The sequence below is a fragment of the Hipposideros armiger genome, unplaced genomic scaffold, assembly GCF_001890085.2.
Source record: "Hipposideros armiger isolate ML-2016 unplaced genomic scaffold, ASM189008v1 scaffold_106, whole genome shotgun sequence".
NCBI lineage: Eukaryota > Metazoa > Chordata > Mammalia > Chiroptera > Hipposideridae > Hipposideros > Hipposideros armiger.
In genome coordinates, this window is record NW_017731456.1 from 397,046 (window position 1) to 412,210 (window position 15,165).

A 15,165-nucleotide genomic window follows, 5' to 3' on the forward strand; every position below is an offset into this window, starting at 1 on the left:
CCGCGCGGGCCGAGCGCCTCCGCCGAGACGTGCGAGGACGCCCGCGGCCCGGGGCCCGCCGCGCTGCACCCCGACGAGGTCGCCGCGCGGCTGCAGCGGATGCGCCGCGAGCTGAGCAACCGCAGGAAGATCCTGGTGAAGAACCTGCCCCAGGACAGCAGCTGCCAGGTACCGGGACGGGGCCGCGGGGCTCCTGCCCGGCGGGTGCCCAACGCGGGGGTGGGGGGGAGCTCCGGGAACCGGCCGTCGCTCCTGCAACGCCCCCCCCCCCGGTTTCTGAGCCTGAGGTCGCTCTGCGCGTGCGGCAGGTTGGGAAACTGAGGCTCCGAGAGGCGAGGCGGCTGGTCCAAGGTCACGGGCACCGGGCGCTGCCTCCAGGTCCGGCCCGCTCTCCTTCCCCGATGGCCCCCTGGGTGTGTCTGTGGGGCGAGGGATCGGGGAGGAGTAGGGGGGGAAGAAGGAGTTGAAGGGGAGTGGAGGTGACCTGTGGAGCACAGATTTGGGGGGCCAGGTTTTCGGCAGCACCCTGAGAGGGGCGGAGGGTCCCGCCTGGCGTTCCCCGGACTTGGGTGTGCCGTGGGGGGCGGGGTCACGGGCGAGCTGGGAGTGCGTTTTCCTGTTGCGGAGGCACTTGCCCAAGTTTGTATGAAACAACTCTGTCCCCTCGGCTTGCTAAGGCCCTGGAACAGAGAGGTGGTCACTGCGCTTTGGGGAGCCTGGCAGCCGCCTTCTGCCGTGCCAAGTACTGGAGGAGTTATTCCTCAGGGACTCGGAGGAAGCTTAAAGATAGAAGACTTGGTGCCTGTGATTCAGATTAACTGATGCTTTAAGATTAGAAACTCTACATATACCCCGGGGTGCCAAAAAAATGTATACAAGTGGACACAAGTTGGTCAGTGTTGCTCAAGCAGTAGTTCGCTGTAATCAGAAGAGTCTGGACGCTGATGGTAACCACTTTGAGCACCTCTTGTAATTGCAAAAGTGAAACGTGGCTTACATTCATCTTTTATGATCGCTATATATTGAATATTACAGTTTTAATACAGTTTTCCTTTCTTAAAATGTGTCTACATTTTTTTGGCACCCTCTGTATTTAAGTGTTTTTCTCCCCTTATTGCCAAAGTTACATGCTCATTTGTAGGAAAGCAAGAAAATACAGAGAAGCACAGAGCGGTAAAGTAGGTGTCACCCATATTTCTGATACTTAAAGATAACCATTGTTAACATGGGATATTATCCTTCTCTTTTTCTATGTGTATGTATATGTATGCATTTTTGTTTTACCAAAAAAATTGAGATTATTTCTTTGATTCTTCATGGTTCCTTAATTGTCTAGATACGCACATATATTTCACATATAACTTGAATTTATATATTTTGTGTGGATAGGGAGGGTAGGCTGTCCTGGTAGTTGCAGCTTTGGGCCAATTCGTGTAGTTTCTCCTGTATGGGGATGCACAGAATTGCAGGTGGGCTAGCTATTGATAATTGCAGGGCAGTTCTAATGTAAGATCCAGAAAATAATGAGATGAATGCCTCATTACTATGTAATTAGACCATATATAGCCACTTAAAATTACTGTGAGCATATAACCTTATAACCCATATGCATGAGGGGCCATTTTGTTTCAAAAAGCAATATAAAACGTCTCTGTCAGTATAGTATAGCTCACCCTTCTTTCAATTCTGTCATTGTCCACTTTCCATCAGGCAGGTAATGTTTTGTGATGTTAACGTTTAAGGACACCTGCGGTGGACTGATTTCATAGAAGCAACTTTCCCCTGCCCATGCAAATAGAGGAGAGCAAGGAAGCTCAGAAAGAGGGAGGCTTGGAAGAGGCAGATGACATTGTTTTAAAAAAAGCAAATTGAAGAAATAGCAGCTGTGTGTGTAGATAATTTAGGAGAGGAGACATGGAGAAGTGTCTTGATTCCTTTGTAGAATGTCTACTATTTTTTATCACACTTCATTGCATTAATTCTGAAAATATTTAAACCCAAAATTCTCTGTCTAGCCATGCTTTGCTGCAGTATCTTGCTCAGTTCCTTTCTCAAGAGACATGGAAAAAATATATCAAAGGGTCTAATAAAAGGAACAGTTTTAATTACCCGGTATTCATGATGGAGAGAGGTTTTATGAGAATTACACTGATTTGTATTTTTGAGATAAGCTTTCCCTTAGGAATTTATGTGTAGCTTAAACCTTAGGATTCTCTCTAAGGTAGAAAGCATAAGCTGTGGAATAAACTTTGTGTAAGGTCCATATGTCTAGATGAGTCTTTTACAATAAAGTACCTTAAATTTTTATATTAAGTTAAATTCTTATGCCATGCATTTTGAGAGCTGGAGTCTCATCTAAAACCAAAAAAAAAAAAGTTGTTAGGACCTAGAGACTAGTTTTCAGACTTCTCCTAACATTTTTTTCTATAGTGATTTCTATAATAAAATGTTTTCAATATTTCTGATGTGTAGTTTTAAAGTCTAAACAGATTGATATTTTATTACATATAACAAAGTTTTAAGAAGTGTTTATTTTCTCCATCATCTTCCGTACTTGTACCTTTCCTAGTTTTCTGATCACAATCATATTAAAACTATCAGTGGTCCGTGTTAAATAAATGAGTAGAATAGACCAAAGTATGCTAGTTTCTAAAAGCAATCAGAATAGAGCCTTTTCTTTAGATTATTTAGATTGAGAATTGCTACTTTTATTGGTGCAACAAAGTTAATATCAACTTTTTCTTAAATTGTAATATTTTCATGAATATATTCTGCAAGGATTTTGGTATTTTATCTTCTAACAATTCTAATGTCTCTCTTTTTTTAGTGCTGCATTTTACTGTCAACTTACTAATGAAGGTTTAACTTTTATTTTGTGCCTTTTAGCCAGAATCACCTGGCTAAGCTACATTTTTACTCATTATGAAATGACTAACATGGTTTAAAAAAAAGTTACTACTTTTTGTTCAGTTATTAAGTAATCAGATATTTTAAATACTCAAATTCTTGTTCTTTTCTAGAAGTCTATTTATTCATTTATTTTAGAATATTGCATTAAGGATCAAAGCCGGTCCTAATTTTGGTTCTCAAACTATATAGTTATATCTCTAGAAAAGCAACATTGGTAACTGATTAGTAGGAGCTCAATAATTTTTTTTAACATTTTGAAAACATGGGTATTTTCTTTATTAAACATGGTTTTTGTAAATCTTACTCAAATTTTGTTTAATCTTTGATATAACAGATTTACAACAGCATCTCACCACTTCCTTTAAATGGGAACTTTTAAAGTTACATGTATTAAATACCTGATAGAAATACTAGTCCCCCAAAAATGAACACCTTGGTACTATTGAGTTTAGAAGCTGTCTCATTGAATAAGTGCTGTGCGATCAGTCAGGTGCTGTCTGGTCAGTCTCCAGTGCGGTCTTGAATCCTCCTAACCTCTGTGTTTTCATCGCCTCAACTCTGGTTTATATCCTTTTCATCTCTTAGACTGCATACTACAAATTTTCTGTTTGTCACCTACCCTCATGATTGTCCTGCCGCTTCTGTTTTAGCCCATCCCTGCTTACTGCCTCCTCTGAGAGAGCTTCCCAAAGTACAAATCTGATGTCACGCTCCGACTTCAAAAAAACAAACCAAAAAAAAATTTGACTCCACTTTCCCAGCACTGCTTCTCAAACTTTTCCTCAAATTGGTCATCAGTGTGCCTCTTTTCCTCAAATTGTAAGGAATAGGAACCTGAATTAGCTTTCTGCAAGAGTGAAATTATTCTGAAGCTTCATGTTCTGAAAAATTCACATTAATTTTATATTCTAGTAAAGTTGCATTTAATATAAAAACAGTGACTTAAACTTGTTTAACTCCCATCCAGAATTTTTGTTTTCCATGAACTTGACACTTAGGGAAGCTGTATCATATTTATCCTATGATTTTTTATTTATTTTTTATGCACCTATATTACCATGAAGTACTCAAACCTCAGTTTGAAAAGCAATACATGATAGGATAGGGATCTAGGACTCTGGGCATTTTGTGACTTGGCCCCTACCGACATGCTTAGCTCATTTCTTATTAGTCCTGCATTGGATTCTACTGTAGTTTTATCAAGATATGTAGATCCCCAAGTCCTTCCTACCACTGTGATTTGGATATTTATAGTTATATAATATCTTGAATGTTAGTGTTTTGGAATGTTATTATAGTGATTAATTTATTGTGAATAATATTTATAATTACTATAATTTTTTATAGTGAGTAATAACAATGTTGCAAACACTGGTTCTTATTCAGAATGGCCATTGTGTATGTGTCTGAATAGTCTTTTGTAACTCTGAATTTAGAAATTTGGTTAGTTAAGGTAATGCCCTAATAGTTGTTTTTTGTTGCATTTCCATAAATTGTTTACTTTTTATGGTTAATCTTGCTCTGTTTCAATAGCATTGCCTTTGGGGTTTCGAAATATAGACAACAGTGGCATTTATTTCCTATATCTCTTGAGTTCACTCAGTTTTTTTCTTACATGTATGTGTGTACATGTGTTTTGTTTTTATTGTGTTTATTTTAAAGCCTGATGCAGATTTTATTGTGTAATTAGAAAAAAATGTGAAGTGCATAGGGCTAACAGCCAAGATCAGTAATAGAAGAAACATTCTTTTGTCTCATTTTATGCATTATTAACTTTCATTTCAAAGTACTCTATTATTGTAGTTAATTGAGAAGCTTGATAGTTAATTCACAGAGGCCCATTTGAAAGCATAGTATTATCAGCCAAGCACTTTTTAGAATAACAAATTATCCAATGTACAAAACTCTGGTTGATTTTCTTTTAAAAAGCTATGTATTCCCATTTTGCTTTTCCATTAGTCAAAAACCAGTAGAATTTTCTCACATGCTTTGTGTTCTTTAATGGTATGATTTAAAAATACACATTACTTATTTTCTCTAACAATATAGTACTCAGTAATTATTGCCTCTTTGTAAAGTAAGTCTATTATTTACCACTTTCCCTGACAACCCTGGGATGTTTTCACATTTTTAAATTATTCTTCTTCTTCATCGAGAATGCCATTTTGCTCACCTCCAAAAGTTACTTCTCTTAGTACAGTTTATACCACTTAAAAGTTATCTATACATTTTCTTATCTAAGGTAGTTAATCAGAATTGAATTATGGGTTCTATTTATTTTCCATGTATTTTATTATCCTATTTACATTGTAACAAGGACACTGAAAGCTGCTAGAGGAATATCCTTGTAGATTTCTGGGACACCACTGGCTCCGTAAATTTGTAATCTTGGCAAAAATTCTTGAAAAGTGTTTCAGCTGTGCTTATTCTCTGCTCTGAAAACACATTCTAGAAGAGCAGTGCTTTGTGGTTAGCATCCCAATGCTGGATGTTAACAAGCTGTCCAAAGTAGCCTCAGGTGATTTCTAGACCATTTCCTGATTAATGATGGGTTATGCTTACAAATTATTTTTTTGGACTGGCGACACATTTTCCCATGGAAAGAATATGGTAGGTGGCATTTAGTTTTGCCAGCTAGCATTTTAACATCTATTTAGGCTATGATGCTTCTGAAGTGTACAGTAACATCTAATCAGCTTTGTGCAGGAGAGACTTTCCTAGCTTCAAATCATTGATGGGTGCACCTGTGTCTTATGTCCAAGGCTCAAGAAGGAGCTGTATTTAAGGGAGTTACTCTTTAAATAAAGAAGATTCAGATCAGGGAAGCATTAAATGAGATCAACTGATGGAAGGCTGCTCTGCAAAAGGGGTGCCTCTTACTAACCTCTTGAATTTTGTCTCTTAATTTTTATCTCCCCTACCTTGTAACTAGTGGCCTTTAGGGGCTTCCAGTGCTTATTTTTTTATGTGGGTAAAAAGCCTTATGCTTAGCTGTACTTAGCCCCCTGAAGCAGGCAAATGAAGGCATGCAAATAAAGGAAACAAAATTATCTAAATTTAAGGATTCTAAGATTGCTTATCAGGGACCCAGCTCTGTTTGTATTTTGTTTGCCTAAAGAGGCAATTGCCTTACTCTAAGGGGACCGTGTTCGCTAAGAGGGAAGATCAGACTGCGTAAAACTCTATATTTTGGCTCATGATTATCTGCAGAGGATCGTCCTTGCTTGCTGTGCTGGATATCTTGCATTTGTTCTCCAGATCTGTCTCTACCCTTCTCACCTGCTCTGTGTCCTGGGAGGCTAACCTGTACTGTGAATTGCATTAGCAAGGCTTTCTCATCCTCTGGTTTCTGGTTGCATTTGGCTAGAGCCTCTAAGTGGGTGATCAAAGGGCGGAGGAGAGAGAGTGGAGCATTTATTCACCCAGATCTCTCTCAACCAGGTTACTGTGGCTTGGCTATTTCCTCTTTCAAAGGTCAGTTTCTTTCCAGTCACTCTCTCCATGCAGCTAAGCTCTCCGGGTTGTTGTCATCATCCCCCTTGCCTCCTTAGGCCCAGGGGTTCTGGGGGATTGTTGCTAGCCATAGGATTTCTTTAAATCTTTGTAGATAGTCTCTTTAAGAAATTTTCTCCAGTTACTTAGTTACTTTTTTGACGGTGCCGTCTTTTTCTTGCTGAGACTGATGCGGTTACCTACCCAGCCTCCATTCTTTCTCTTGTTTTTCCTAATAGCACCCAGATTTTCCTGTGAGGACCAACTCCTCTGTCATTATTGAGCAGCTAGAGGATTTGGGTGGGTTTGATTTCTCTCCCCATCTGAAGGCGTGACAAGCCAACAAACAGAATTTTTCCCTTTGCCAGGTTAAAAAATGGGCCGTAGCCTGGACCTAAGCCAGTCAGTATATGGTAGTCCCTTGGCCATACTGATTGTTTCAATTTGGTACAAAAGAGCAGACTAGGACTTTTGTTTGGCTGTTGGAGTAAATGAGTCTTCCTCTTCCCATTGGATATGAATGCAGAGACATAGCACCCTGGTGGCAGCTGACAGTCTGAGGACAGCATAGACATACAGAGGAGGACTCACATGGGGAGTGGGAAAAGTAGGGAAGCTTACATGGAGCTGTGATCAAACTATATCTAAAGCTTGACCTCCCTCTGGACTTCCTAGTTCTGCGAGTCACTAAACTCCCTGCATTGTTTCATTAATTTCGATTTGGGTTTTATATTACTACCAACCAACAGTGTTCTAACAACTATAGAATTTTAATTAAACATCTATCAATATTGGAAAGGATGGTAGAATACATTTCATTTAACCCTTTTGCTAAATACATGAATCCAATTTGCAGAGTCCTCAGCACATGAATTCTAGCACGTTTTAACACCTTTGGTTTCCAAGAAATGACTGCTGTGTAAGGTATCCTACTCCGTCTTCAGACAGCTTTCTTTGTTGTAAATGTCTTATTTATACTGAGTATATAAAATTTATTTTTCTGACATTTTGATATCTTGATTCAGTTTCTCCCCTCTAGTAATATAGAGGTTTTATGGTCGTTGCTTTTTTAAGTTACAACTTCAGTTCCTTCAAGCCACCCGTTTTTAGGACACAAGCCCAAGTTTCCTCAACATCTTATTTATTTTTCTCTGAACACACACCGTTACCATTTTGTCTTGTCTCTCTTTAAATGTGTCACCACACATTGAGCACGGTTGTCTAGTTGAGATCTCCCTCAGCTAGAACAAATTTCTTTTCTCTGGATAACTATAGTAAAAACAACAACCTTCGTTTATTAGGTGCCTACTGTTGCCAGGCTCTGTAGGTTGTATTTTGTTTACATTATATTTAATCCCAATTTCAAGGCTATAAGATTAGAATTTTTTTATTCCCACTTTACTGATAGAGAAACGTGGAAAATTAATATCAAGCAATTTGCCCAAGGTCATTCAGCTAATTAGTGGTAAAATGGAGAAGAACTAATGTCTGTTTGATTCCAGAGCTCGTATTCTTATCCCACAATGTATTATAATTTTCATTCCCCTCTGCACACACACTGTCGTGTGTTTCAAAGGACAGGGATCATATAATATTTACCTTTGTATAACCAATGTTAAACCTAGAATCTGACGTAATGTTCCAAGGGAAATGTAAAACAGAAGGAGATACCTACCTATTTTGTTCTAACATACTTGCTGTACTTCTATTTATATGTGTGACATAGGGCAAGCTCTCGGGATTGGTTTGTAAGATGAACAAATTTTGCATTGTAAGACTGTGTCCTTTGTTGGCAGTGAAGTTACCCCATTCACTTACACTTACTTATTCAGTCAACTGTTGATGGCTTATGGATAAGTTGAAAGCTGTAAACCCTCTCTCTCCAGAAAAGTGCTAATATTCATACGCACAAAAAAATTTGCCTGTGATTTCAAGGGATTATGGATCTCTTGTAATGTACCCCTGATGTCCCTGGGGATTATAGACCCAGGTTCAGAAGTGCCTTTTCAGGCCAAGGTAATTTTCATCATGTCTTTGGGACTCCACCCGAGTATGGACCACTTGAGCAGATCCGAAGCGCTTTTGGAGAAGAGTTTTATCAGAAACTGCTGTGGGCCATGTTTAGGCAAAGGTGGGTTGATCTTCCACCTGGGCAAGGATATAAATTAGGCTCCTTAATTTTCTTTCTAAAAAAGCCAACTGTGACACTTCATGTTTGATGTACAAGTTCCTTGTTCTCTGGTCACCCAGCACACATGACTGACACTTGAGGTACTGTGCCTGGCAGAGTGGATGCCAAAAAAACATTTTGTTTTTTTGTCCTGAGAGGGTTTATAAGGAGTTACAGTATACTATTTCTTCCCCTGACGTTTATTAAAAGTCAAAGATTCATACAAAGAATGTTTCTTGTTAAAACACGTCAAGACCTATTGTCCATTGTGTTGTTCAGGGTTCTTCACAATAAGTATTTATTGCTAAGAAAGAAGTTTCTCTCTTTTGTTAGATTTGTGAGTTCCTAACTCATTGTGAGTCCCTAAACTTGTTTTCTAAGTGGTACTTTTGTGCTTATTTACATAAGAGGGAACTTGTGTCCCTCTTCTCCATGCTGGTACTGTGTGTGTGTGTGTGTGTGTGTGTGTGTGTGTGTGTGTGTGTGTTTGTTTGAAGCTTTCTGATAAACGTTTGTTACCACCTGAATGCCAGCAAGGCATTGGAATTCACTGAATTTGTTGAAGCCTGTGTTTGTGTGCATAGTTTTTGTCTCTCTTCCTGCTACTCCGTCCCACCCAGCCCCACTCCGCCCCACCCCCGTGGCCCCAGCCACTCAGTTTTTGTCTTTCCTCACCTGCCACAGAGATTATCTGCTCCTAGTTCCCAGCTTGCCTTTATTTCCTGAACTTTGGATCTTTTATTACCTGCAAGTTTAACTGTTTGCTTTTGGTTCCAGATTAGTCTCCATTTCTCTGACTTTATACCTTGTGGGTTTTTTGCTGCCTGATCTAGAGATGAAGTAATGGCAATACACAAGAACATGTGAATCTGGGACGGTTTCCGTTTTGAAATCTCAGACTTACAGAAGAGTTGTAAGTACAGTCGTGTGCCACTTAAGGATGGGGATATGTTCTGAGAAATGGCATCATTAAGCAATTTTGTCCCTGAGAACATCATAGAGTGCACTTACACAAACCTAGATGGGGTAGCCTACTACACACCTAGGCTGTATGGTGTAGCCTGTTGCTCCTAGGTTACAAGCCTGTACAGCACAAGAGAAAACGATGCAATCAAGATACATGATAAACATGATGTGTATGAGACTGTTGCCAGTGTAATACCACATATGGTTTTATGGTGAGTTTTTTTTTTATAAGTAGAAAGAGTACATTCTAAAATAACGATAAAAAGTATAGTAAGTAATCAGTAACATGGTTGTTTAGTATCATGTATTATGCACTGTACATAATGGTATATGCTATTCTTTTATACGACTGGCAGTGCAGTAGGTTTGTTTTCACCAGCATCACCAAAGACACATGAGTGATGAGTTGCTCTGTCACATTAGGATGGCTGCGTCAGCAGAGACAGGAATTTTGCAGCTCCATTATAATCTTATGGGACCGCTCTTGTATATGTGGTCCGTCATTGACTCAAACGTCATTATGTAGCACATGACTGTACAGCACAAACAACTTTTTTCCCCTGAACTGTTTGAGAGTGAGTACTGACCTGATGCCCTACTACCCTGAGTATTGTGTATTTTCTACACATTTGGACATTCTTCAACATAACCACATTAACTACCATCAAAGTAAAAATACTGCCGTCTAATCCTCAGATTGTGTTTTAAGTTTTGCCAGTTGTCCCATTAGTATCTTTTATAGTGAAAGGATCCAGTTCAGAATCACGTATTGCACTTTGTTGTCGTGTCTCTATAGTCTTCTTCAATCTGGAATCATGCCTCAGTTTTTCCTTGACTTTTATGACCTTGACCCTTTTGAAGATTACAGGCCACTTGCTTTGTAGAATGTCCTTCTGTTTGGCTTTGTCTAGTATTTCTTCATGATTAGATTCAAGGTGTGTATCCTTGGCAGGAATATCACAGAGTGGTACCTGTTTTAGATGTGTCTCATTATTGGTAAAGTTAACTTTGGCCACTTTGATTGACTTTTATTGAAGTATCTGCCAGGTTTTTCCATGCAAAGCTTTTCCCTTTGTAATTAATAAGGATTTTGAGGGGAGATACTTTAATTAAGACTGTTAATATGCTATTCACTTTCAAGTGTTCAGTTTATGCATTTATTTATATCAAAAATAGGCTCATGGTTTCCCATGTTGTTCAGTGGGTTATACTGTGTTACTATGAGTATTTATTTTGATGCCTAGATTGTTTTACATCTCTGCACTGGGGGTGTCTTCCAGCTGGCTCCTGTGTCCGCTTCTTAAATAAACTTTTGATTTTGGAATAATTTTAGATTTACAGAAAAAGTTACGAAGGTAGTATACATAGAGTTCCCATATATGAGTATATTCTCTAGCTTTCTCTACTAAGAGCACCTGAGAGCATGACATCTCAATGGCAATAAGTACATCTAACTCCCAAGTCTTGGCATCTTAACAGTATATTCCCCTAAAAGAAACTAGACACTGTAATAGTCATCTAGGGCTGCCATAACAAAATACCATAGATTGGGTGGCTTATACAACAGAAACTTATTTTCTCACAATTCTGGAAGATAGAATTCCAAGATCAGGGTTCTAGCTGATTTGGTTTCTGGCGAGGTCTCTCTTCCTAGCTAGCAGATGGCCACCTTCTCACTGTGTCCTCACATGGCCGTTCCTTGGTACTTGTGCACATGGGGGTGGAAGGTTGGTGAGCACACAACAAAGAGTTCTCTGATGTCTTTTCTTATAAAGAGAGTAATCCTATCTAATCAGGGTCTCACCCTTATGACCTCATTTAATTACTTCTATAGAGTCCCCATCTTCAAATACAGCCACACTGGCAGTCACAGCTTCAACATATTTGTTCTGTACCTAGAATTGAAAGTATGTTTGTTAGATAATAATGAAGCACATGTTAACATGTGCATTTAACAAAGGAGCTTATAAGTAGGGTGAATACTTTTTAATTTACGTGGCTGTGAATACAAGCTCTGACAATTAAGTTCGCGAACTCATCCTAGAAAAAGTGCTCCATACCTCATTGCTGAATATCACTGCGGTCACCTTCGAAGTACTCCCCTTGGGAAGCTATTTACAGACGCCAGCACCTAGTTCACCCTTCAAAGCAATTTTAGAACTCTTTTTCTGGAATGGCCATCAGAGCTGTCGTTGTATTATCCTTGATGTCCTGAATGTCATCAAAATGTCTTCCTTTCAATATTTTCTTTATCTTTGGGTAAAGAAAGAAGTCATTAGGGGCCAGATCAGGTGAGCAGGGAGGGTGTTTCAATACAGTTCTTTGTTTACTGGCTAAAAAACGCTCTCGCAGACAGTGCCGTGTGAGCTGGTGCTTTGTCATGATGCAAGAGCCATGAATTATTGGGGAAAAGTTCAGGTCATTTTTGTCTAACTTTTTTCACGCAGCCTTTTCAGCACTTCCAAATAGTAAACTTGGTTAACTGTCCAGTTGGTGCAAATTCAGAATGAATAATCCCTCTGATATCAAAAAAGGTTATGAACATCGTTTTGACTCTTTTTTTTTTTTAAAGATTTTTTTTATTGGGGAATTGGGGGGATGGGAACAGTGCTGGGGAATTGGGGGAAGGGGAACAGACAAGTTGCTGTCGTTTTGTTCTTCAATCTAGTTGTGGAGGACACTGCTTCACTGGCCCAAGTTGGCACCATCATTGCGCTCTTCCCTGGCGAGGCAGATCAGTCGCCGGCTTCTGGACGGCCGCTCACTGCGGCTGCTGGCCGCTCACGCTGGCTGCTGGCTACACACGGTAGCCCATGGCAATCCACTGCCACAGGGGCTGCAGCCTATGCCATCGCCGGCAACTCATGGCAGCCCAGCTCCAGGTTGAGCTGTTGTTCAGCATCTTAGCTGTGGAGGGCAGTGTCACTGGCCCTCATATGTGGGATCTGAACCGGGGCCCTCTGTCATCCCAAGCCAGTTCTTAACCATCGCACCACTCGGCCGGCCCGACTCTTGATTTGGACTGATGGAACTTTTTTGGTCATGGAGAATTGTTGGCTGACTTCCATTGTGCACTTTGACACTTTGTTTCAGGGTCACACTGGTACACCCATGTTTCATCACCAGTGATAACATGACCTAAAACATCATCTGGCCTCTCCAAAAGGTCTTGGCAAACTTTGACTCTCCTTTTATTTTGTTCATTGGTGAGCTCCGTGGGAACCATTTTTGCACACACCTTTCTCATGCCAAGGTTTTCAGTTAAGATTTTCATAACTGTTTCTCTATCGATGTTTACTTGATCTGCTATGCTTCTCACAGTCAGCTGATGATTTTTTATGAACAATTTGACGAATTTTTGCAATGTTTTCATCAGTTCTGCTTGTTACTGGCCACCCTGATCTCTCTTCATCAGTGAGGCGTTCTCTCCCCTCAGAAAAACGTTTAATTCATTTGTACATTGCCGTTTTCTTCATGACATTATCCCCATAAACTTAGACTAACATGTGCCTGATTTCGCTTCCACTCTTGCCCAGTTTAACGACAAATTGAATGTTTGTTCGTTGCTCTAATTCAAGGTCAGACATTTTCGGGTCGGCACACAAAAACACACAACAGCAATAGTGAATGCCACTCAGCAAGACAATGCCACACGTTCACATGAACACAGCTGTGAGACACTGATATACCAAGGTTATGTAACCTTGTACAGTGCTGCCAGTGTAAGTGCATGGTGGCAAGTTCCCGAACTCAATTCAGGAACCTCATATAAATGTATACATTTTATATAAATGTATATTTATTATATAAATGTAATAAATTTCCCATCGCCACTGCAGATGGCTGCCCCTCCCCCATGCAGATGCCCACCTCATGCAACATAGGCTCCACCTCCTGTACTTGGCTGCTCCACAGGCCAGGAAGCCTTCTCACCTTGCCTGAGTTCCGACATTCTGTGCTGGGTTTTCATTCTGTGCAGATGTTCTCATGTTGAGCTCTGAAACCTGAAATATTAACTAAGAATTTTTGTGTAAAGTATGTGTAAGTGTATAGTAAACGATATCTATTATTCGTGGTAGTTTGTGGGACACAGACTTTTTTTTTTAAAAGGATGTTAATGCCTTTTTTTTTTAAAGATTTTTATTGGGGAATTGGGGGAAGGGGAACAGACAAGTTGCTGTCGTTTTGTTCTTCAGTCTAGTTGTGGAGGACGTCCGCTCACTGTGGCTGCTGGCCGCTCACGCTGGCTGCTGGCTACACACGGTAGCCCATGGCAACCCACTGCAGCAGGGGTTTCAGCCTACGCCGTCGCCAGCGACTCATGGCAGCCCAGCTCCAAGTTGAGCTGTTGTTCAGCATCTTAGCTGTAGAGGGCAGGGGACACAGAATTTTTAAAATGTCTCCCAAGATTTCTAATCCAGGAAACTGTGAATGTGACAAGGTCTGATGTGTAATTGTTACAGTACATGACAAAAAGCGATTTTTGCAGATGTAATTAAGGTTACTAATCAGTTGACTTAGGAGGTACCAAAGGGAGATTATACAGGTGGGTGCAATCTAATCATACTAGCCCTTTAAAAGCAGAGAGTTTTGTTGGGCTGGCAGCAAAAGAAGTCAGGTGATTTGAAGCATGAGAGGGCTTTGATGCACTGTTGCTGGGTTTGAAGATGGAGTGGGTCACATGCAAAGACACCTAGGAATTGAGAGTGGCCCCTAGCTGACAGCCAGCAAGAAGACAGGGACTTCAGTTCTACAGCCACAAAGGATTGAATTCTAAATACCTCAATGAAGTATATTTTTCCTTAGAGCCTCTAGAAGGAGTACAGCCTGCATAACACCTTGATTTTAGCCTTGAGAGACCCTAAGCAGAGAACCCATTTGAGCCTGCCTGGACTTTTGACCTATGGATCTGAGAGATAGTAAATGCGTGTTGTTTTAAACAGTTTAATTGTTGCACAGCAATCAAAAGCTAACACAGTAGTACATCCGGGTGATACTTGAAGGAAAAAAAACATTTTGTGTGTCGGTGAAGAAGGGATCATGATTTACACATGGTTTTTCTTTGGAAGGGATGATTAAGTTATCTCCTGGAGATTGAAGTGCTCTTCCTAGGGACATCTGTAAGCTAAAATTGCTCAAGGAGAACCTCTTACAGCTAGATATATAATATTAACTAATTTGAGGTATGTACATTTTTTAAAGAAGTGAGCTATGTATTAGGTTATTGTAAAGAAGGCGTGTTTTCAATAGTTTTCCTTTTGATCACTTTAAACATATATGGGTTTATGTTAAGATTGTAAAATTAATCTCAGAAAAAAATAACCTGCTTTACAGTTAATAAAGGCAATCTATGGAGCCATACTAATGCTTTAACAAATATTGAAGGTCTGCTTTCGCTACATGCTGTGGTAGGTATTGGAGACCTGTTTATGAACAAGGCAGATGTGTGGTATTTGCTGTCGCTAAGCCTACAGTCTAATGAAGATCCAGGTGTATAAGCAGTTAGAACAGATGATAGGTGCTACAAGTGTTGTGATAGGAAAAGTAAAACATGCTGTTGAAGCACAAGGGAAAGATATCTAATCCATACTGCAGAGATTCAGAAAGGCTCCTTCGAGAAACTCATC

General features: G+C 40.1%; 1 protein-coding gene across 1 annotated transcript in view; it reads left to right on the forward strand.

The window, feature by feature from the left end:
• The first annotated feature begins 27 nt into the window (after nucleotides 1-27).
• Nucleotides 28-15,165, forward strand: part of RAVER2 (ribonucleoprotein, PTB binding 2) — an 86,280-nt gene continuing 71,142 nt past the window's right edge. The window contains exon 1 of the mRNA XM_019646701.1: nucleotides 28-168. Within this exon, the coding sequence (XP_019502246.1) occupies nucleotides 100-168 (69 nt within the window). The 5' untranslated portion in view covers nucleotides 28-99. The remainder of the gene's footprint in view (nucleotides 169-15,165) is intronic.